This window comes from Porites lutea, chromosome 5 (assembly GCF_958299795.1).
Source record: "Porites lutea chromosome 5, jaPorLute2.1, whole genome shotgun sequence".
Classification (NCBI taxonomy): Eukaryota; Metazoa; Cnidaria; class Anthozoa; order Scleractinia; family Poritidae; genus Porites; species Porites lutea.
In genome coordinates, this window is record NC_133205.1 from 31,725,305 (window position 1) to 31,748,041 (window position 22,737).

General features: G+C 36.9%; 1 protein-coding gene across 3 annotated transcripts; it reads left to right on the plus strand.

The window, feature by feature from the left end:
• Positions 1-520: 520 nt before the first annotated feature.
• On the plus strand, positions 521-22,281 carry LOC140937140 (uncharacterized). Of its 3 annotated transcripts, XM_073386672.1 has the most exons (25): positions 521-874; positions 2,841-3,027; positions 3,292-3,422; positions 4,312-4,412; positions 4,723-4,817; positions 5,628-5,824; positions 5,990-6,068; positions 6,518-6,623; positions 8,187-8,270; positions 8,953-9,102; positions 10,302-10,421; positions 10,658-10,737; positions 11,096-11,162; positions 12,632-12,756; positions 13,106-13,177; positions 13,824-13,896; positions 16,342-16,476; positions 17,039-17,104; positions 17,929-18,020; positions 18,398-18,494; positions 19,554-19,630; positions 19,899-20,070; positions 20,618-20,732; positions 21,099-21,176; positions 21,613-22,281. In XM_073386672.1, exons 1-25 carry the CDS (start codon positions 666-668, stop codon positions 21,752-21,754), a joined length of 2,850 nt encoding a protein of 949 aa, XP_073242773.1. In that variant the 5' UTR covers positions 521-665; the 3' UTR covers positions 21,755-22,281. The 3 variants fall into 3 exon arrangements, with proteins under 3 accessions (XP_073242773.1, XP_073242774.1, XP_073242775.1); XM_073386673.1 differs by lacking the exon at positions 16,342-16,476; XM_073386674.1 differs by lacking the exons at positions 20,618-20,732; positions 21,613-22,281.
• Positions 22,282-22,737: the final 456 nt, after the last annotated feature.

Consider the following 22,737-nt stretch of genomic DNA (forward strand, 5'->3'; position numbering starts at 1 on the left):
TCATTTGGGTCTCTGAAAGGGCCCAAAACGGCTAACAGACGAATTTTATGGCTTTATAAAGTCGAGAAAACGTTCTATTTTTGTGATTGATTCCCATTTAAAAGACAGTGTATTTACAGCAGTTATGGATGCAAAGTTCTACATAAGGTATGTGAAAGGGGTACCATTTGTCAATAGAAAGTATACGAAAGGGGTACCTTTCCGCTGAGGTTTTCGTGAAAAATGGTACAAAAGGGCAAGGGGTTCCACCTCGGGGCGGAGCCTCCCCTTATAAACATTTGTTGAGTACCCTCCGGTGGGGTCTGCCTTTTCGAGGTTTGTGGTGTATTTTTTTTCTAGCTAGACACCTGAGGTCAAATGCACGTTTTTTTTTTTTCCATGACTGTAGCATGAGTCTTTTTTTTTTTTTGGCGATGTTCATTTATACTTCTCCAGCCAACTACTCCTCCTCTTGTTGCTTTACCAGCGGTTGTCCTTTTTAATATAGAGGAGGCTTGAGACGAACCAATCAAATGGGGAGCTAGAAATGAGAAACAACTGCACGAAACGGGCTGATCAAATAAAATCTCGATGAAAGTGGGTCATTGCCTGTGACTATGCTTCGACTACATAGCTCACCATCTTGCCATCACATTTATCTGTTCTCAAAGAACCTTGAGGGCTAAATGATGCTGCTGCTAGCAGAAGCCGGACGCTCTCTGAACAAGGATTTAACGAGCCTCTTCAAACACAACCTTCATACACCACGAGTTCTTGAACGGCTTGTGCACGAACTTCACAGCGACAAAGAGCTATGTAGTTATTTATTTCTTAATCATCCCGGCTCGGAGGACATGCTATGGGGTCTCATGAATCTTCTAACAGAAGATTCCCGGTGAGTTTACCATTACAGCTTTTGTTTATGTCTATACATCATGATCAGACAGCTGCCACCCAGGGAATTTATACGGTTGTAAAATTGTCAAGTTATAAGCTTATCGTTTCCAAACAATCGCAGGACAAAACTCGAGGAAAAAAGCGGCGTGTTGCGAAGGTGATGTTAATGAAAAGATAAGTTAGCCTTTGTTGTTGCCGTGTTTTTGTTTTGAATACGAGAAGAAAACAGCTGCGTTAAGTTGTAGGGAAGGTGACAAATTGTTCCTTTGTTCACTCTCCGATCCAGGATAATCGTTTATAACGTTATGGAAAATCAATTTGTCCGACTAGGCGATAAAAAGAGGACATTTCTTCGCAGGAAATATGCTAACCATTTGCTTCGTTTAAATTAACATTAAGCTTAAACAAATAACTTTTCGAGGTAAGGAAATTAATGGAAAGACCAAAATGTATCACAATGAGGTCGTTTTAAGCTTTTTACAAATATGATAATTAAGGAAATGAGATTGTCAGCCAAAACCGGCTATATTACTCCAAATATTGTCCGGCCATTTATAACGACTCTTTTTCCTGTGTCATCCCAAACCTGTTAACTTGAGTTCAGGCTTAATTTTTTCGTATTATCTGTGAAATTTTTCTCGCAGAGGCTAAGACGTCATTGTATTTACTTTTCCTAATCCAATATTTCCGCAAGCTGTAGGGGGAACGCATTTAAGCTTAACATTTGCACAACTAGATTTACATGTCTAGATACCGTCAGTTTGTGAGGAAGCAATTATCGCTTTGGAGCGTTTTAACAAAGTTTGTTGTCATTTCTTGAGTCGTCTCATCTTAGCTAAAAGGTTTTTCTTTCATTTATGTTAAGAGGTGATAATGATTGTTGTCATAAACACCTTGGTTGTAATAAGTGTAACCCATTATGATTTGAACATTTAAGTGACTCTTAAAGTGAAATGGAATAACATTTAGGGAATGAGGGATTCAGGAAATCAAGTATATCTTTTAAGAGCACAGTTTTGTTTCAAGAATTTTTTCTTTTGTTTTTTCCTTTTGTGAATAATAATAATTGAAAGTCATATTCATTTTTCTGCTTGATTTTTGTACCTCTATCTTTACAAACTAATATTAACATCTCACAATGACAAATGTTAAGTTGAGAGGAAGCTTTTATGTGTTAATATTTTTTTCTTTGAGTTTTGATTCTATGATAACAATGTATTTATGTTTGTCACAGAATCAAAATTTGGCCAGTTTGCCTATATGTAATGGGCTTTATGGTAACAGGACTGAGTGGAGTCCAATTTGGTCTCTAATCATACGAGTGATCAACAAAATCGGATAACCGCGTCATGGGAGTCCAATTCGTTTAATGACAAGTATGATTAGAGACCTAATTGGACGACACAAAATTCCGTTACAAATTAATCATAACTTTAACAAAATGTCACTGTGATATATACGGCTCTTTTTAAAATCAAAACGCAAGGAATTCCAAGATTTTCTTGCTAGCAATGAAAAAAAAAAGCCATTTAAGCACGCGTGTGATGGCGCGTACTGTCCAATTACTTAGGCATAGCTCGTACTGGCCTATGAATTTGTCCTATTAAGGCTGAAATCAGGGCAGTTGATAACCTATCAGATTTGAGCATTTTGTTATAGTTTTGATTAAGAACATAACTGATGATATACTTTGGTGAACATCTCATTTTATATCAACTTTTGTGAATTGTTGGAAGCTGACATAATATGACAATGATCAGGCATCCTTCGGGTCAGCATTAATCAGCCTTCGAACTACTGGGCCCAGCAGTGCAACATTCCAAGTGGTAACCCAGATGTTTTTGTGGGTTTGTTGCATTTTAATTTAGGACTCCATCTTTTCCACTTTTCAAGTAAAAGAACTTGACACTTGAGGATTGCCTTTTGAAAGAGTTTTACAATGAGGTATTTTAATGATGTTTCAGCACTGCTGGGAATGCATCCTATGTCATTGGCACACTAGCAGAGACAGATTTGGGTAAGAGAAGGATTGTACAAATATGCACAGACAAAGGTGATCAAGCCAAGAAAATCTTACCAGCGCTGACCAATATGCTGGATATGGTTGACACAGAAACTGTCATGAATGCTGCAGGGACCATGGGTACCTTGGTAGGATTAGAATTCATTCACTCTTATATTTTATGGCAAGATTATATTTTTTGTAATTCTTTATATAAAATCTTTGGACCAAAATATGATGTGTTAGTGTTAAAATGGACCATTTTGGTAGAACTTTTGCTTAGTATAAATATTTACAAATACTGATCAAAAGTTAAAGTTACCAAATCAATAGTTGTGTGGATAGGATCATTAAGAGTATAAACTAAAATTCCTAAAACTAAAGAAACATTTATTGTTATATCTTTGAACAAGGCTGAAGATGGTGAGTGTCGACTATGGATGCTGAAAGAGGACTGTTTAGATGAGGCCATTGTAAAGCTTACGCATCTGCTCTCTTCTAAAGATATGTGTACAGCAAGCAATGCTGCTTTGGTTTTAGCCAGGTGTTTTGCAATTTTTATAGTTAATAGGTTATAACACTGAATATAAGACAGTGAAAAAGATGGTCAACAGAAACAAAAAATAATTCACAGCTACCAATGCAACAGATCATAGTTTTTTCTTGTCATAGAAGTCCACTTTAGTAATGTGTTAGATTTCGATTTTATGGTGAGATACTGAACAGACAATGGGTTTGACTATATGTAGGTTCAAAAAACATTTGGGGCAAATTTCCAGTGGTGAATGGGTTAATAGGTAAAATTTTTCTGGTAGGTGTTTGTAGCAATAAGTAATGTTGCATTAACACAGTAAGATTGTTTTCTGCCTTTACTATCATTCTGCTATTATTGTGCCTGGTGTTAGTGGACAAAACACTGAACCCCAGGCCAAGAAATACCCCCATGAACTACCCAAGTTTGGAGATTAGGGTAAGGAAACTGAGAATCAAGTTTTAGGTCAGTGTTCCCAGCACAGTGACCCTAAATGGAACCTGATTCACTCAGTTTCCTAACCCTAATCACTAAACTTCAGCGTTGTAGTTCAGTTTATTAGGTAGTCCATATGGGTAGCTATAATCCATAGGTGTAGTCCATGTATGGACTACGGGTCAGTGTTTTTTCAACCACCAGGTATTAGTGTTATGTACAGTTGTAGCAAAATATAAAATAAAGTTAATGTAGTAAGACAGTAGCGCTCAGTAGTTTGCAAAGTTTACATAGTTTGTTTAGTAATTAATTTACCCGAGTGTAAGAACCATCGGTAGTGCCTATATCATAATATAGTATGCTGTCTGTTCATGCTTCCAGGATTATACAGTCATGTAGTGAAATAGATGTACCGTTATTTTAATGGGATTAATGGGATTTCTTTTCATAATTTTATACATCACAGGCTTACAATCGCTGAAGAAGGATGTGCTAGAATTTTAAACCATCGAAGTTCCAGTCATATACTGGTGCAACTGACAAGAGCATTAGGCAATGATGAGACAGGTACAGCACAATAATTAGGCAATGAAGCTACTGTGGGTATTTTTAAAGGTTTTTTGTGTGTTCTCAAAAAATTCTTTTTTTAATTTTTATGCTCACAATAATAGTTATATATTTGTCAATTTTTTGGTTATCCTCTCTTTCAGTTAACAATATTATTGTGATATATCTGATGCCAAAAGGGAGTAAAATCAAACTGGATGTTTTCATTAATTTTGAAAAATTACCAGTGTTTTTTAATTCTTAACATAATCATTTTGCTGAAGATTCCATACACTATTGCTCTGTTATTAACCCTGTTAAATTACAACAGGACGGGGCATGAATGCAGCATTTGCCATTGGAAGACTGTGTGATTTTGAAGCTGGCTGTAAGAGAATGTTATTTCTAAAAACATCTGAATTGATGGTAAGTACTTGTTATCAAATGAATGTTTTTGTATGTTGATGTTGTTAAGCAACTGACATTGCTGGTTAGCAGCATTACTTATTTGAATGGGTTCTTTCCAGTGCAAAGAACCCCTTAAAATCGCTAGCTGGTAAATCCTGTAACTTGTCAAAAGTGGAAAAACCGTACTAGAAGGGTCTATTTTAACAAAAAGACTAGAAGGGCCCTCCTGTGCACTTATTCTTACTAAGCCAGCTCCAGAAGCCATGTGAGTATCCTGCTTCTAAAAAAACCTGGGGGAGAGGGGGAATTTGGGAGAACTCAATCTATTTTTGAACACAGTCCTGAGAGCTGCTGGGAGTTTGAAACTCTAATATATTATCCTGTATCATGAAAAGTAACACCTGCAAAATATCTGGTCATGTGCAGGATAACAGCCTCTATTGCAGAACCTTGTTTACGATAAAGGACATTATTCTTTCTTTCATTCTCCCTTGTAACTTTTTAAATAAATGTATCAGTCTTCAGATTCAACTATACCCTGTAGGATGGGTTTGGACAATGATTAGGACAGACTCAATTGAATTATATACCCTGTCCATGGTAGAGGGTCCAACAACCACACCCATTATAGTGGCATGTCCCCATATAGGCCATGAATTGTGAGACTCCCCACACCACCCCTCTCCAAGACCTCTGACTGCCCAGAAACATAGTTTTTATGAATAAGCAGCAAAGTTGAGGAACTGCTAGGTCATTAGTGTTTTCTGTCAAGTAGATTTAAATCTTTGAAGTACTGATCATGAATTTTGTAATATATTTTTTTGACAGATCAACTCTCTTATTGATATGTTACATGCTAGTGATTCTGGCTGTTGCAAGAATGCTTGCTTTGCTCTCAGCTGCATAGCATCCTTAGTTCAAGGTCATCAGCGACTTCTGGAACATATTCGAATTAACAGTGTTGTAGAAATGCTCTGTTCATTGTTAGCTTCCAAGGATGAAGAAAGCATATGGTTTGCATCAATGTGAGTAAATTAATTTCCCTTATTTGCCTTTATTCTTCCTTCACCACCTGTTGACAGGACAGAACAAGAGCACTGGCTGTAGTTTTAAGATTAAATTGTTATAATTAATGCACTCATAGGGTTTCAAGTTATAATTTTCAATTAATTGGCTCTCTTAATTTGTAGGATGTTACATACTCTTGCTTCACAGAAAAGGGGTTGTTTGTATCTTAGGACTCAGCATAATGTTAAAAATTCATTAGAGGTAAGTTAATACTGGGTGTGGTCGTCAGTTCACTTGAGTGATAACATTACTCAGGGTTTCAGTACTGTACAACTTTATTTTGAAATTCACGCATCAATATCGCACCCTATTCTTCACTTCCACATCAGTTTACAGAGAGAGATTTGCTGCAAAAGAAAACCAAATTTTGACATGAAAAATCACTCGGTATTGAAAATCACGAAACACATGTACATACGCTAGTGTGGAATGTTTGTCTCACCTCCATGTGCTCAGTACAGCGTTTTCCTGGTGGCCACTCTCTTCATTTAGCCTTTTGATCATTCTTTTACCCCCATACCATCCCTTCCCCGGCCTATATTCTTCCACTGATAAATCAGTGTTACAGCTGCTTAATCAGGTTGTGAGGATTGCACCTACCACTCATCAATTCAGGCAACATTGATCATTTTGTTGGGTACATGCTGTAGGTACTTTTACAGAGACCACATCTTAAAGAGGATACAAAAGAAGAGGCTAAGGCCACTGCAGCTATACTGGAAAAATTGCTAAAACCAAAACCACCTAATATTAAAGGTACTGGTATAATGGTATAATGAAATCATTTTTATTTTCATGTTTTGAAATACAACTCTCTAGAAAATATCCGCACAAGTTCCGCCATGAAGGGTTTCTTGGTTTGAATGTCCCAGAGTTCTTGAAATTTTAGTGTAGTTTTATATATTTGTTCTTTATTTCCCTCTCCTCTTACACAATTAAGTAACCAATTTCTTGTTTGCATTTTCTCACTGTTGCTAACTGGGTAAGTTTAATACTTAATACAGTCTACAGGTCAAACCTTGTCAATATGGTTACATTGAGTGGCTGTAGAAAGTGTTTGTATTAACGGGGTGTCAGTATTTAACCTGGTTGAATTTAGAGAAAATGTGAGAGCTTTCTTTCCCCGGAGACAAAGCAAACTGCCCGTAATAATGAGGTGTCTGTAAAGCGGGGTTTGATGTACCTGTTCTGCACTGGCTCCCGATTGATCTTTGGATTGAATTTAAAATACTTACTGTTACTTACAAGATTCTCCATGGACTTGCTCCTTTTATATTAAAGATCTTCTTCAAAGTTACCTCTCGGCATGGGATCTTTAGGTCTTCAATGAAAAATTAACTTGCTGTAACTGCTTTTAACATAAACAGTTATGGCCGTCGGGCTTTTTCTGTTGCTATGCCGCTTCTTTGGAACAGTCTTCGTCAGCATATTAAGGGGTGCTGGATCACTGGACATTTTTAAAAGACAGTTGAAAATTGTTCTTTCTAGATTTGCTTTTTTCAACTGATGACTTGACTTTGGTGTTTTTATATCTTTTTTTTTTTTATCTTTAGTTTTTGTAGTATTTTATTGTGGTTTTTAAATTTTTACTTTTACTGTAGTTTTTTTAAACTTGTAAATAGCACCTTTGGACCATGGGAAAGGGCGCTTCATAATTGTTTCATTATTTATTTTTATTTATTTTGTACCAGTATACTGTCAACAGGTCAAAAACATTCTTGTCAACTTATTTTATGTAACTTATTTCATCGAAAACAATAATATGATTAATATAATTTTTTTATAATAAAACAGGATCTGTTGATTTCAGCGATTAAAATAAAATTGCTGGATAGTGTTAGTTCTAGTGCTTTTACCAATTTTACTACAATTGGAGCTAATGAAATGACATCCCAGTGGAGTTAAGTGGAGGGTGGTAAATTTCAGGGAAATTATGATCAATTAAGGGAAAGGAAATTTACTTCGAGTTACTTTGAGTTACAGTCAACTCTCTCTTAATGGACACCTCTGTAAAACGGACACCTAGAGTTGGTCCCTGCCTTTCTTTACTCCCGTTATTTGACTCTCTATGAGACAGACTTCTCTCTAAGACGGACACATAGTACTGGTCCCAAAGGTGTCCATCTTAGGGAGAGTTAACTGTATCTGAGTTTGAGTTAACCGAGTAAAAATGACTGAAAAGTGAGGTGAAATCCAAGGGAAATTGGACTCAGTTTGAGTTAGCAGGGAGTGGAGTTATTCTAGATTGAATTATCGGGGTTCTTCTATACTTTTATTTTAATCTTTTAAAAACAATAATATTTGGTCTTAATTTTGTAGTTGAGAGTGCTTATTGTATTATTGTAACGTGGGATGCTATTCATCCAAAGAGTGGACTTGATGTAACATATCTGCTTTTCAAAGGTAACATAGTCTTAACCTTTGCAACTTAGTCAGTTTAGTGGATAGAATGAATGTTTTTAGATCCTCTAAATCGGGGCTTGAAAAAAATTTGAATTCCAGCTTGTCCTTTAAGCAAGAATAGAAGTTTCACATTTTTCTTGCCTAGAGCCACTTATTGCTCCTTTTAAATAGTTATTAATATTGATTTTGTTAGAGGATGAGTTGTTTCGACCTTTCCCAAAGGGGCAAGTAAGCTTTAAAAGTTACTTGCCCAGCAAGAAAATCCACCTGTTCCAGGTTACTGGACAGAACTTTTTTCAAGCCCTGCCTAAAACTAAATAACTTTGTTATTGAAGTAGTAGTGGTACTATTCTAGGTAATGGTATGATTTAGGCTCCTGGTCCCAGTTATTCAAAAGGTGGATAGTGCTATCCTCTGGATAAATCACTATCCAGCAGACAAGTATTTGGAATTTAAGCAAAAAATTGCATTATCCCCAGGAGAGAGATATATTCATTTAGCGGATATACTATAGTGCTATCCACCTTTTGAACAACTAGGCCTGTATGCTAGCTGCATATTATTTTTTATGTGATTCGTTTTATACTGACAAGGCTTTCACTCCCAAGAGTGGTCTGTGTGTAAAACTCAAGAAAAAAACCTGCTTGCTTATTTACTATTTTTTTGTATTAAAATTTCACAGATGGAGTAACAGTTTACTCAGGGTCAAGAACCAGTTACATAGCAAATGATCTCACACCAGTCACAAGATACAGCTTCTATCTTCAAGCTTCTACGGAGGGTGATGACAGTCCTTTTAGCAATGTTGTATCTGTTGTTACTCCAGAATCAGGTACGTTTTGTGATCAGTAGGGTACACTAGGGTTCGTCTTATGGAGACCATAACTTGCTCTAGATATCTTAACCCTTTAAGCCGCAATATCTACATACAAATTCTCCAAACTGATCTCTATATATTTCCTTAAAGAATGAGTTGAGAGTATTTGACAAAAGATCAAAGCATTTTCTCTTAGGTGATCATTTTATTAATTCTCATAACCTAGTTTCTTGACAATGTACTGATATCATTGGGAGAAAATTGATGTTGGTCACTATTGGGACTTAAAGGGTTAATAGCACCTATAGCAGAGCTCTTTAAAATAATTGCCAAAGTATCCTGGTCACTTTCTGAAGATCTCTTGTGGTACTTACAGAATAGTCGAATGTGCATGTAAAGCAGACAATAGGCACAGCACATGCCTTCGCCTCACAATTTCATTGGTAAATGTTTGTTTTTGGAAGAAATTGGAACTTTTCTCTGGCAGCCCAAAGAAGAATAGCATTTGCAGTTGGTGGTTATAGATAAGAGTAAGAGGTTCTCTTTTGTTACAAGGGACTCATGGGATTTCAACTTAGTCCTACAATACCGTAAACTGCTGCTTATAATTTGCATAGATTTTTTAAGAATTTATGTTAAAATCTGTCTTTTCTGATGAGATGCTACAAGTGCTATATAAATATTTTATTATTATTTATTATATTTTATTATGTTCTTAAAGTCAAATGCCAAAGTTTTCTGTTTTCCGTCAGCTAGCACAAAGAATGAAACTCCCATCATTGACTATGTACAGGACATTTTTTTGACATTGTTGATCTTATCTATGTCCATGACATATGTCACAAAAAACCAACCTACATGTAATCTGTACAGTGGCAGACACAGAAAAAAGGGGGGCAGTAGACTTGCCAGCTTTATAAGACATAGTACTCTTTGTTATTGCTCAAGGAAATTTGACAGCATCCTTCAGGGCTTGAAAAAAGTCTCATACTGTAGTCTGGGACAAGTAGATTTTCTCGGGAGGGAAGTCAAGCATTAGTTGCCCCGGCCAGGAAAGCAAAAAGTAAGAGCTTCTTGCCCAAAAAACAAGCTTAATTTCAAGTTTTTTTCTAGCCCTGATCCATGTCCAAAAGTCATGGGTCTAGAACCCTCTTATGAGTAAGTTTAAGTGTAAGTTATGTTTATTGTAACCCTCTTTTAACTCTTTGTTTTAGTTCCTAGTGCACCCCAATGCCTCAGAGTCTTAAGCAAATCAACATCTCAGATAAAGATTATTTGGGAACCACCAGCTACATCCAATGGAGTACTGAGAGGATATCAGATTGTTGCAAGAGGTGCAGTTAAAAAAGTTTCAGACACCTATTCATTGGGTGAAGCCATCTGAAAGGGTCACAGTAATTATTAGTAACATTGTTTACATGTGCCTTGAATATTCAAGATTGTGCCCGTGAATATTATTTGCGCGAGGCAGAGTTTACCAGGCATTTACAAGCTTCTTCCTGAAAGAAATACAGTATTGCTATTTATATCAGGGGTTTGAGTCTGAGAGGGATTTTTTTGTTCTCTGTAGGTAAGACATCCAGCCTTGAAGTTCATGAGAATTACTTTATTTTATCCAGTGTGCCTCCTGATACAGAATGTACTTTTCAGGTTAGTTTAAACTGTCCAGTATGGTTAATTAAGCAGTAGGCTAAAGTTCTATTGAGTATGCAAGGAGCAAGCCTGCTGCAGTGGTGAGAGAACTTGTGCATAAAGTGGTGCAGGTATGAATCCGAGAGATGATGCCATATGTGGGTTGAGTTCGGGCTTTCTCCTTTGCTCCAAGAGGGTGTTCTTCACATACTTCAGTTTTTCCCTCCCCTAGAAAACCAACTTGGTGGTCGAGGGATATTGAAAGAACATACGGAAATAATACCTTACAAGTCACAAAATATTATTATAGTTGCCTATTGTCAACTCAAACACTGAAAAAAGGTAAATGCAGTATATATTTTTATTATCTTCATAGGTGTTTGCTATGACAAGTAAGGGCCGTGGAGAACCAGCAGTGGTAACTGCAAGTACAGATGACTTAGGTTAGTGAGTATAACCACCAAGCATTTACTGAGGACAAGTCTGGTACTTACTAAACAATAACTATTATGGTGGAAGCAATAAAATACCAAAAAAGCCAAAAAAGGAGCACAGATAAAAAAATGCATTGCACTTAGGTTAACTTGAAAAAGAGTGGCCCGCATTTTCAAATTTGTCTCAAGTCATGTGTCTTGTGTGAAAGTGTAACTTACCATGCTCTGGAATCAACTATATTTGTTTGCTTGGGATTTTATCCATTAATTAAAGGTGTTTCTTTCACCAGCATGTTTAAGCTGATAAAATTAGTCTAAGTCGCTCAAGTTACCGTAACTTAATTCTTATTCTCCTTGATGTCCTGACTCCAGTGTCGTGTGTACACAATCATAATACAAGATTTGTCAGTAATCTGAATTATTTTAGGCCAAGAGTATCCACCAAGTTAGGTAAGACGTCCTTTAAATTCTCCGCTCCAAAAATCTGGGAGACTGTACCGCTTGGTCTCAAGTGTCTGCCATATCATAAGTTTAAGAAAGAATGGAAGTCCTATCTTCTAACCAACCAAATCTGACCTTGCTTATACAGTGAAATTCCGAAAGTAAGCCCTGGGCTTATATTTTTCAAATGCCCTTTTTGAGGGGCTTATTTTTGGAGGGGCTTATATTCGGAGGGGCTTATCTACGGAGGGAAATTTGCGTTTCAAAATCGATTGAGCTAGCCTTATAGTTGGAAGTAAATTTACTGTTTTTACTTTGTTTTACTTTGTATTTGAGGGCAATTTTCCAAGTACAAGCCCCCGGGGGGCTTATATTTGGAGGGGCAATTTAACAGAGGGTTTTTTGCGTTCGGGGGGCTTATACATGGAGGGGCTTATTTTCGGAATTTTACGGTATGGTCTATCACTGATATTATCTGAGATTTTATTTCCTCTCTTTACTGCTGCCAATTATCTGAACATGACAGTGTCCAACGAGAAAGCTCTTGGGACACTGTACACAAATGAATTTAATGTCTTTTTGTTAATCATTTATAATTTTATCAGCTACTTTATTTTTCTACCTATGTACACTTGTGTAAATATCTTATATAGTGTGAAATAAAGAATTGAATTGAATTGAACTTTGCGTTTATTTCTTCATTCCACTGTTCCAATAAATTATATGAAATTCATATATTTATCATTTTATCCCCACCTTTCCTGGGTATATTACCCAGCGATTCAATGACCAGCTCCCACTTGGCTTGCTAACTCTATTGGTTAGAGAGCTACCGACTCAGGTATTGCAGTAGTCAGGGTTCGAATCCCAGCAAGTCAAAATTTTTCAGGCTTTCTTTTCACAAGAGCATAAGTTGCATCTTAAACTGTGATGATCCTCTTTGCATTTATTTGTAACTTAATCAAACTGCTTAAAGCATTTGACCCAAGTTTCAACTCAATAACTGTTATATTGTTCTTTTTATCTCTTCTTTTTAGCATCTCACGCTCCTCCCAAACCAGTTGTACAGGTGCTTGGCCGGCATGAAATGTTGATCAGTTGGGAGAGTCCTCCTAAACCACTTGGCAGAATTAACAGTTTTGAAGTCAGGGTTGATGGCATGGTATGACATTTTTCTCAGTCTTGTGTAGCTGAGAGTAGTCTGTAGTGTTTTAAGTTAGTTAAAGTCTTAACACGGTGAAGAACTAGTGTACTGCTATTTTCATTTCTTGTTGTAGAGTTCACAAACAAACTTCTGCCTTGGAATAAGAATTAAAATGAGCTCTTTGATAATGATTAACGATTATATCTTATTTTAAATTAATGAGCAGCTTTTCTGTGTAAAAATTGTTGGTGCAAAGCTACAAGTTTTCATCTGCTAATGGTTACTGCTTTGCAGAGGGAGCTGACTAGCTATTACCACCATCCTTCCTACCATTATTTTTGTTGACAGGTTAATTTTTATGTTGCAGGTGATTTACAATGGAGTAGAAAAATCCTGCACTGCTAAATCCCTCAAGCCCAATACAGAGTACACAATCACAGTAAGTTGATTTAGGACTATCCAAGGGGAGTTCATTTTGCTATGCCTACAAGACAGATTCATTTCATTGAATGAATGACTGAATGAATGAAATGTTGTGGAGGAGAGGACAACAGACGGGCCCTCTTTACGTTACAGTGAACTCCCTTCATAGCAGACACCGTATGAATTAGTGTCGTCATTAGCAAGAGTCCATAATAGCAGGAGTTCATTTCAGTCAAGAATCTGTGATTTGTTTTTGTGTGGGATTTGGCTGCTGTCTGTATTATCGGGGTGTCCGTTATAACAGGTCGTTTGCAAGGCGAAAGTTGACTGTATTTATTGATATGTTAACAGTAAGCTCAGATGTCAGCATCCATGGGTGCCTCAAGCAGCCGCTATCAGTCCATTTATCACGAGTATCTTGTGATATTTATTGTGGAAGGGGGATTATTATGACCAATCAGTTTGTACTACACATGACACTGCTTCAACTTAAACTTGCCATTTTCATTAATAAGTTTAATCTTTAGCTGCAGGTTTGAGACAATTTAATTTTTCTTTTCTTCCAGCCTCTGAGTTGTTGGATTTTGCCGTTGATTAACACCAAAACTGAATAATGCATTATGCAAGGTCAAGCTGAGATGTCTTCTTGTTATATGTTGTAGGTCAGTGCATGGTGCAGTGAAGGGCGATGTGAAAGTGTCCCAGCCAAGAAGAGAACAGCTAGAGAAGTGTACAGTAAGAGATCGCTGTGTTTGTTTGAAATAGAGCACAGTCTCTTGGTGCTGAATTTTAGTTGCTGCTATCATGCAAAACATTCTTATAATAATGTTAAAATAGGTAAACATTTTGTCATACACACACACCTCAATCATTTAGTGCAGCTCACTAACACTTCACCAACTCATACACTTCTAATGCTTCTTTGTACAACTAAGAACGAGTGAAAAACTTGAGGAAGACTTTTGTTCTTTAATCAGTAAAATTTGGATACATTCTCAAATGTGCCTATCTCCGTGCCAAGCCATTTGCTTTTTGCTGTTTGCCATGAATACGACTAACTCTCTAACCCTAACATGAGAAAAAGTTTTGACTGAGATGGCCATATTAGAAAATGCTTTTTGATGGAATATTGGTGTACTGGATTGTGAATATGAAATGTGGAGAGTCCATCGCTCGTTAACTCTTGCCTCTCTAGTATGTTGATATGCATATTCATGTCTCCATACTCGATATTTTTGTAATGAGAAGAATTTGTCTTAAGAAATCGTCAACCTTAATGTTCATCCCTCCAAGTGAAAATTTTTGCTTGGTCACCATTTGGTGACCAACTCTTTAGGTTTTAGGGAGACTTTTTTACAAATCAAGTTGCCAGCTTTAAAATTCTAGGTGCCATGGCGACTAAAATGGTCGCAACTTGGAGGGTTGATGTTTCTTGCAAAAACAGCAACTTTATAAGATGGAACGTGGGGTTGAAAGCCATCTATTTCATGGTTAGACTATGACCTCTTACTCTTGCTTTTTCTTCTGTGTTGCTAGTGGAGTATATAAGGGATCCTCTTAATTTATTAAAGAAAAGGAGTGAATTCCCATATTAACTGTGTCTGTATTGTATAATGACTGTCACATGCAAAGAATATGGATTTTGTACCTTATAACAATTTTACTGTTATGAAATTTATAAGCTAAATAACTCAATAACATGATATATATGTCAACTCATGTTTGCTTTTTCCCATTGATTATTGATTGATTGATAGGCTGATTGCTTGTGTAACAATATCAATTAATTTTCTAACATTAAAGGAGCTTGCAATTGTGTGCATAATCAGTTGATGGAATAGAAATGACAGGTATTAAGTAATCAATTAATATAATTTTAATCTGACTTATAAAAATATTGATTTCCGTAGTTATACTTCAGGCTTACCAACTCAACTGATTTACTTATGTCTATTGTATAGACATTTAACCATATATCTTTTGTTTTAATATAGCTTAGTCAACATTTTCCAGGTAATATACAAATAACTTCTGCAACATATATATGAAGATCATATTTATGTGTGTGTGTTGAACAGGTGCTTGCCTTGTCTCAATAAATGCAGTGCCTCATTTGTGAATGGTTTTCTTTCTTTATGGATATTACTGAATGATTAACTGACTTATTCTCTAATAACCCTGTATTTCTTGTATCCATAATCTTCAGCTGTTTCTGTCTCTATCACCTGCACGACAACATGAACTCAGCAATGTTCAACTTCCTTCCATTAACTTTGTTGATCATTGTGAAACAGAAAACTCAAATGAAAAGTTGCACCCACTAATGATTGATTGACAGATAACTTCTTTTGCTCAAAGACAAGTAAATTTGACAAGTAAACTGAGAATGCAAAGTAAAACTCAGTATGTTAGTTGCCTTAGGTACAAACCTGTATGCCAGTCAAAGGGCCCTTAAAGCCAACTCATGAAATGATCCCATGTGGGATTTGGTGTTTTGAAAAATCGTTCAAAAAAAATTGCCATGAACAAAGTATAAATGACAATGACATGTTATTTTCCAGAAGTAGTCTTGAAAGGGCATGTCATGTTATTTGCTATCATTTTAAAAAGTTGAAGCTTGTCTTCACGTCAAGTGAATTCCAAAAGTAATATTGGTTCAGATTTGGTTTGTAAGACTTTATTGAGGCATTGAAACTGTGTCCTGTCGTGTCAAAGATGGACATGGATTGAAACTTGAAAACGTTGGGCCATTGTTTTCTCAAATTACTGCACAGGCATCCCAAACTCACGTTACGAGGAAAGAGTGTAAAGTAGTTTACTTACAATAGGTAACGCGTGACCTGTCTGCTGCAAAGTCTCTTATTTTCAACAGTCGCCTGTAATGCGACACTGGCGCATCCAGCAGAAAGGTCATGTGTCACCTATGTTAAGTAAATTACTTTACACTCTTTCCTGGTAACGTGAGTTTGAGCTGCCTGTGATTACTGTAGTTGAGAAAATTTGATAAAAGATCAAAGCATTTTCTCTTTGGTGATCATCTCACTAATTCTCATAACCTTTCTTTTTGATTGTCTATTGATCTTTTTAAGAAATTTATTGTTGATCACTCTTCAGTAGGGCTTAAAGGGTGAAGAATATGAGGTAACTTATATGCTGTTACACCTGCACCTATTTTAACAGACCCATTATGCACTGCATCTAAGAGCTCAGCACGGCAGAGAAATGCACGTTCTTCCGCAACTACAAAGACATCTGCTTCAGCTTCTTCTTCTACTGCTGTTTCTTCTAAGAATACCAGTAAATCGAAAGCTAAAGGTGCTGTTTATTTAGCTTGCTGAATAGTAAACAAATGTAAAATCAAATGTGTAAAGTAAAGTAAAAGTAAAGTCCAACAGCACCGTAAACAATAGGTCAGATAAAATAACTTGCAATTAAGGTGTTATTTAAAACATTCTGTATGGCAATATATCTTATGTCTGGCTTTGCCTAAACAGTTACCAATGGGTATCATATACTATGACCAGTAAGAGTCTTTAAACTAAAGAGATATTTTTGTAACAATTAAGCAATAAAATTAAAAGCAAATAAATTAAAAGCAATTACTATTTCCAGGTTGAATTTTTAAATCCTGATCTGCCTTTTTTTTTTTTTTGAAAAAGGGTTAATTCTTTTTTCATCTTATCTTTGAATTAGGCTCGTCTTCATTTATTCCTGTTTTTCATTATTTCTTCTTTTTCATACTTGGACTTGGATAGAAATACTAGTCTAGAACTTTTCTCAAGAAATGAGCTTTTAAAAGTAATGGGATAGTAACTCCTTCTGGGTCAACAGACCATAATATTTGCTCTATTTATTGGATGATTTTGTTTTCTTGTAGCTCCCACCAGAAAGCCATTATATCCATATGAAACGAAAACCCTACCTGTTAATAAACAAGAAAAAGGTAAGACTAACAAATCATTGAGAATGTTATAACAAGTGTGAAAGTTGTATAATAAGTGCAAGTGGTATAACAAGTTCAATATTATTGAAGTCCTTTCAGCAGAAGCCCTTCGATCTTCCTAGATAAGTAGGAAGAACAATGAGCCTTGATAAAGCCAAATGTTGATAGAATCTAGCCACACAAAAGACTGAACTGAATAACCCTACTATACCACTGGGAGGCGGTTAATCTGAGGACTGCGCTACTGTGGCATTGAGCTATAGAGAACTTAAGTGTGACGTCATAAACATGAAATTTCTGAATTCATGGGATTTCCCAGGATATTCTGAAAGAACAATGTCCAAGAGGCCTACTTGCCAAAAAAGAGCTTTTCGTGGCAAATAGTCTCTGAGATCGTAGCCCAGTTATGCTTAGAAAATTCCATACAAACCCTTCTTTAGAATTAGAATTAGAAGGGTTTGTATGCAGTTTTCTGAGTATAACTGGCTGACATCTCAGAGACAATTTGCCCCGAAATGCTCATTTTTGGCAAGTAGGCCTCTTGGACATGGTTCTTTCAGAATATCCTGACAAATCCCATAATTTCAGAAACTTAATTTTTATGACGTCATCACTTTAGTACTCTATTAGTGATACCAGAAATCATAACTTAAATAGATGTGTAAACTTTTGAACGGTCATATTGCATGGAACCCTTATGCACCTAGATAAGCTAAGCAAGTCCAATATGAATACGTGAACATGGTTTGTAAGGAGTGTAAGTTGAATAAACTGTGCGCAAACTATTTTATACCAGGCAAATATTCTTACTTTCTGGTTTTTAGTTCTAAGAAGAGCTAAGACTGCTGATGTTTTGAGAGTCCCATCAAGAGATAGCTCACAGCAGGAAAGAGGGATCAAGGGCAAAAGAAATGGGGTGATTATCTCTTGGGTTTTGCTGTTCTTTGTATTTTTGAAATCATTTTCCACGGTAAATATTGTTGTTACCTTCCCTTTGGTTTTTTCGTCTGTAAATCAATCAGTTCATTCTAAGCATTTGTTAAAACCAGTATGTTTCATTCAGACAGCATTTTTAAACTTACTTTATCATGGCATGGAGCTATTTATCTCCGATGCATGAGAGTGTTTGTTTTTCTTGTTTTCAAGAAAACTGTTGCATCCCATTTCAGTGATGGCTTCTCGTCAGACAGTGGATTTTCAATGAGGTTCATACTTACAGAAAATCCCATTAATAAACGTGTTCCATTCATGTAAATAGCAATCAGATGTCGAATTTTGCTGAATTTGTTACAGGTAACACCAGACAACAACAGCCGTCCCTTCACCACGTTTGGCAGTTCAAGGGAGGGGTTAGTGAATGGATCCCCGCAGTCTGATAAGAAATCTGCAGGTAAAATGTTCTTTTATCAATACTATATAGCTTGCGTGCAGAAATATATTCCTTTTGTTGCAAGCATGCGACAAACGAAATGGGAGATGTCTGCGCGCAGGCCAATACTACATGGGATCTAAATGTATGACCTGTAACAGTTGACCTTTAAGGAGCTTTGTCATTATCTTTTTGTATTACTTTAGGAACCGGAAAACACATTTGTTGGAATAAGATGAACAAGAAATGAAATGATGGTTTAAGTCTTATTTAAAATTACTCTCTTCTCTTCCTCAACTGGAAGTTTTTGTCTTTGGCTGTTGATGGCCAAAGTGGAAACGGATTGCAGCTTAAGAAAATTGTGCCAGCTTTTACAACGTAAACTCCTGAGTTGTTAAAAATGACCAAAAACTGATCATACTTTGTTTTGCTTTTGATATAATCATTTGATATTTTTCTTGTACAGTTCCAAGTATGACAAAAAAAAGTCAATAAGAATACTTAGCAGGGCTCGAAAAGTCCCGTTCGGTCGTCTGTGACAAATAGATTTTGTTGCTGGACAGGTAAATTTTCAAATTCACTTGCTCAATGGGCAAGGGTCTAAGTAAGGTACCCTCTAACAAGGTCATAAGCTATGACGAGCGAGAAGTGGCCCTGGGCAAGCAAAATGTGAGAGCTGCTTGTCCAAAGGACAAGCTGGAATTCCAGTTTTTTTCGAGCCCTGCTTGGGTGAAATCTTTGCTCAACTTTGACAAAAAAAAATGTAGAACTCACCATAGCATAACCTACAGTCCTAGTGATCAAGACTTGGTGACTTTTTACTTCCGTTCAACAAAACCAAATTGAAAGCAATTAAACTAATCTGCAATCAACAGATACAAAAACAATGCAATGTATGAATCCTCTAGAAAACAGGGTAAGCGCTGGAATCTGCTTGCCAACAGGTCACTTCTGATTGGTTGAAAGTGAGAGCTTTTTGCCAGGCTCTAAGCACTCATTCGGCACTCAAGCGAAAGCCAGTTTTAAGGGCTCCGCGGAAACATTTATGCCACATAATGATGTTATGCTTGGTCTTTATAGGGCGAAAATCAAAATCCCAGGTCCCCAGTGTGTCGCGGTCGCTAGAGTCTCTGGAAAAAGAAAATGATGATTCCAAGGTGAGTGAGCAGTCGCACTGTATTTTGAGGGGGAGGGGAGGGGATCGGAAGGTGGAATCACAAGATCATGGACAGGTCATATAAGACCAAATAAGGTACAGTGTGTCAAGTATTTTTTGCAACGTGATTTACCTGTTGATGGTGTATACAAAATCCACTGCTGACTATTTTGTGGCGGTTGCATTGAAAAGTCTAATAGTATTGCCATTAGAATTTGCTTTTTAAAAATGTTGAAACTGTTTAGTTATACAAAGCTTTTTTTATTCAGGAACACGTTGGCTTAAGTGAGTCCAGTTCATTTTCATCAGTTGACTGTGAAGTAAAGGAGAGACGAGCTGTTAGTGATAGTGTACACATGGACGTCAGTAGAAAACTCACCAAACACAACTCTCAATCAACTAGTAGCGCATCTTCGCCAGCTAAGGACAAGTCTCGAAAAAGTGAGTGATACTGGAAAATCACCAGTCTCCAAGCATACATCTTATTTGCTAGAAAGAGCGCCGCTGCGCTTATAAAATTTTAGACTTGCCGCCACGATAGCAGAGTAATCATTGCGCCGGTTCGGTAATCCTCCAATCGTTCAGGTTGAGCCTCCCAACTTACTGGATTTGATTTTCAGTAATCCCAAGTTCAGCTCCTTGGCCTTGGATATAGATAGCCAACCGGTTGCCTCCTTCCGGTTGTGGTTTTTACATATCATTGATACCTGTCGTTCACTCCTTCTCAGTTTCAACGGGGTTTTAAAGCTGAATATTATCTCTCAATAGTACTTCAAAGCGCAACAGTTCAAGTCCTTGTTAGGCGCGAGCACAGGTAACAGAGTTTCTTCTTGCTAGGTGTAAGGTTATCGGCTTTCAGTCTCGCCGCATACTCCACTAAAATTCCCATATGAAAATGACAGTTAAGTTTTTTTGTCTTTGACTTCAATAAGTAAGAGGGATATTTAGAAGTACATAAGAGACATTTGCCATTAATTTGTTGACATAGGTTTATCAGTGGCGAGGAGATCAAGTCTTCCGAGTAGCGGAGTCCCTCAACGTTCGTCTAAGTCTGCTTCCTCTCAGCTACCAAGTGGAAAGGATAATCGTGACGTCAAGCGAAGGTACTGTTATGCTGCGTGGTTGCTTAAGAAGAGGCGGGACTTGAGACCGATGTGAAGTGTTGAGAGGCCAGGGAGGGAAGGGAGGGGCGTGGTAACACTGAGTAAAGGTGGTCCCTTGGGGAAGGGGTCACGGGACAAGGATTAGAGGGCTTTCAATAAACTGAAACAGGGAAAGCACTGAAAATGGTAGCACTAAGGGAGGGGAGTAGAAGAGAGCAGTAGGGAGAGGAAGGTAAGTGTAAGAACGTCGAGAAATAGTATTAAATTTATGCGTTACAGTAGAAAAAGCGCCAAGAGTTCCCCTCAGGATCCACTTTGAATAGTGGTAATTGCTCTTGCCTTCTGTTTTTTGTTTTCGTTTATTAGTGGATTTTCGTCAAGCCAGAAACTTACCAGAGTGACCAATGGGGCTGCTTCACTTCAAGTTACTCATGGACACGATGAGTAAGTGTATCTGCAGTTTACTCAACATATTGTAGTGATACAGGTAACGCGTAGGACCGTCCGTTAATACGTCCCCCAATCAGGCTTTGCATAAGAAAATACAACATGAAGATTTATAAAAAAGAGTTTTAATCTAAATGTAGATGCCATTGTCTATCGCAGTCTAAATCATTGTAGCTAATGTCTGATTGTCTTTTTTAGAATGCTTTATTTTAGTGGTCAAACAAAACTCGAGTCATGCCCAGATTAGGTTCCTATAGGGGCTTGAATCCAATTTTCCGACGAACCAACCCATCCTTTTCACATGACCCCATGATCGTATGCAGTCGAAACGGTCTCCTTTCGCTACTTAGATACCAAAATCTGCAATAAGTGTCAGCCTGTTAGGGGTAGCATTTTGCCAGGGTAGCTGACATGAAATATCTGTTTTTGTTAGAAAACCACCGAAGCCACCAAAGAAAACACAGTTTGCTGCTTCATTTGATGAATTGAAGCAGATGCACAGGGAAACCAGCTCTGCAAAGGAAAAATCCGCTACAGCACAGGCAGCCTGCGATGGGCGGGGATACAGAACTTAGCCATAACTTAGCTGAAGTTAGACTTAGCACAGGATCATAGGGAACAGAGCGAGGATAATTTGTCGTTAGGGCGGGGTGGGTGGATTGTGAATTAGAAACTTGGCATAAATAATCAGAACTTTTTTGCAAAGGTTCTGCGATTTGATGGTATCAGTTATTTATGGGTATTTTTTTTCAAGTGCTTTCAGCCAGATTTAAAGACTTATGGTCTGTATTTAAGGTAAATAAGAATTTATCAGCTTTTCATGTATTTATATTATCAAATATCAAATGCAATTTGACCATCTAACGCATTAGACTGTATAGAAAGATTTGACAGTTTTTATGAGATAAAATTTGAGAGTTTTAGTTTTGTACAGCGATATTGAGAGATTACTAAATTTTGCTGAATGATTGTAGTATTTTATAGTGGTGGGAGTATAAAAGATATTGTAAAGAAATCGAGTGATTTTAACTTAAAAGATTTATTTTCATCGGTTAACAGAATTAACGCGAGTGTACTATAATAAACGAATCATGTGGAAGGAGAGTTGATGCGTGTCGTAATACATTTGAAGAAGCTTTAAAAATTGTTAAAGACAAGCTCGAAATAAGACCAATTTATACGAGCGAGCTTTCTTTCTGAGAGGAGCTTGCTCGTATAAATAATGGTAATAAGACTGAGTGGAGTCTAGTTCAGTTTGTAATCCAACGAGTGATTAAACAATGCATAATCACGTTGGAGTCAAATGTGGTTAAAGTGTTTATCATGGTATGATTAAAGAGCGAACTAAAAGATACGAAGTTCTGTTGCCATGAAAATTCATCGTAGAATGAAATAAAAACCTTTATTTAGGTTTTAAGAGTATCTAGTCCTTGTATACTAATTGGGGACGGAAAAAAATCACGGGTAAAAATTTGTGACAGATTCAGTTTTTGTTTTATGAAAACACATGATTTATCGCGAGTTTTAACTAGACGTGAAAAATGAGATTTATTTCGAA

What these genes read in the sequence shown, in the direction of transcription:
- LOC140937140 (XM_073386672.1), top strand. Translation starts at nt 666, where the DNA reads ATGATGCTGCTGCTAGCAGAAGCCGGACGCTCTCTGAACAAGGATTTA. An exon ending in CTTCTAACAGAAGATTCCCG is followed by an intron (nt 875 to 2,840) that starts GTGAGTTTACCA and finishes ATGATGTTTCAG; the next exon opens with CACTGCTGGGAATGCATCCT. An exon ending in ATACAGAGTACACAATCACA is followed by an intron (nt 13,178 to 13,823) that starts GTAAGTTGATTT and finishes TATATGTTGTAG; the next exon opens with GTCAGTGCATGGTGCAGTGA.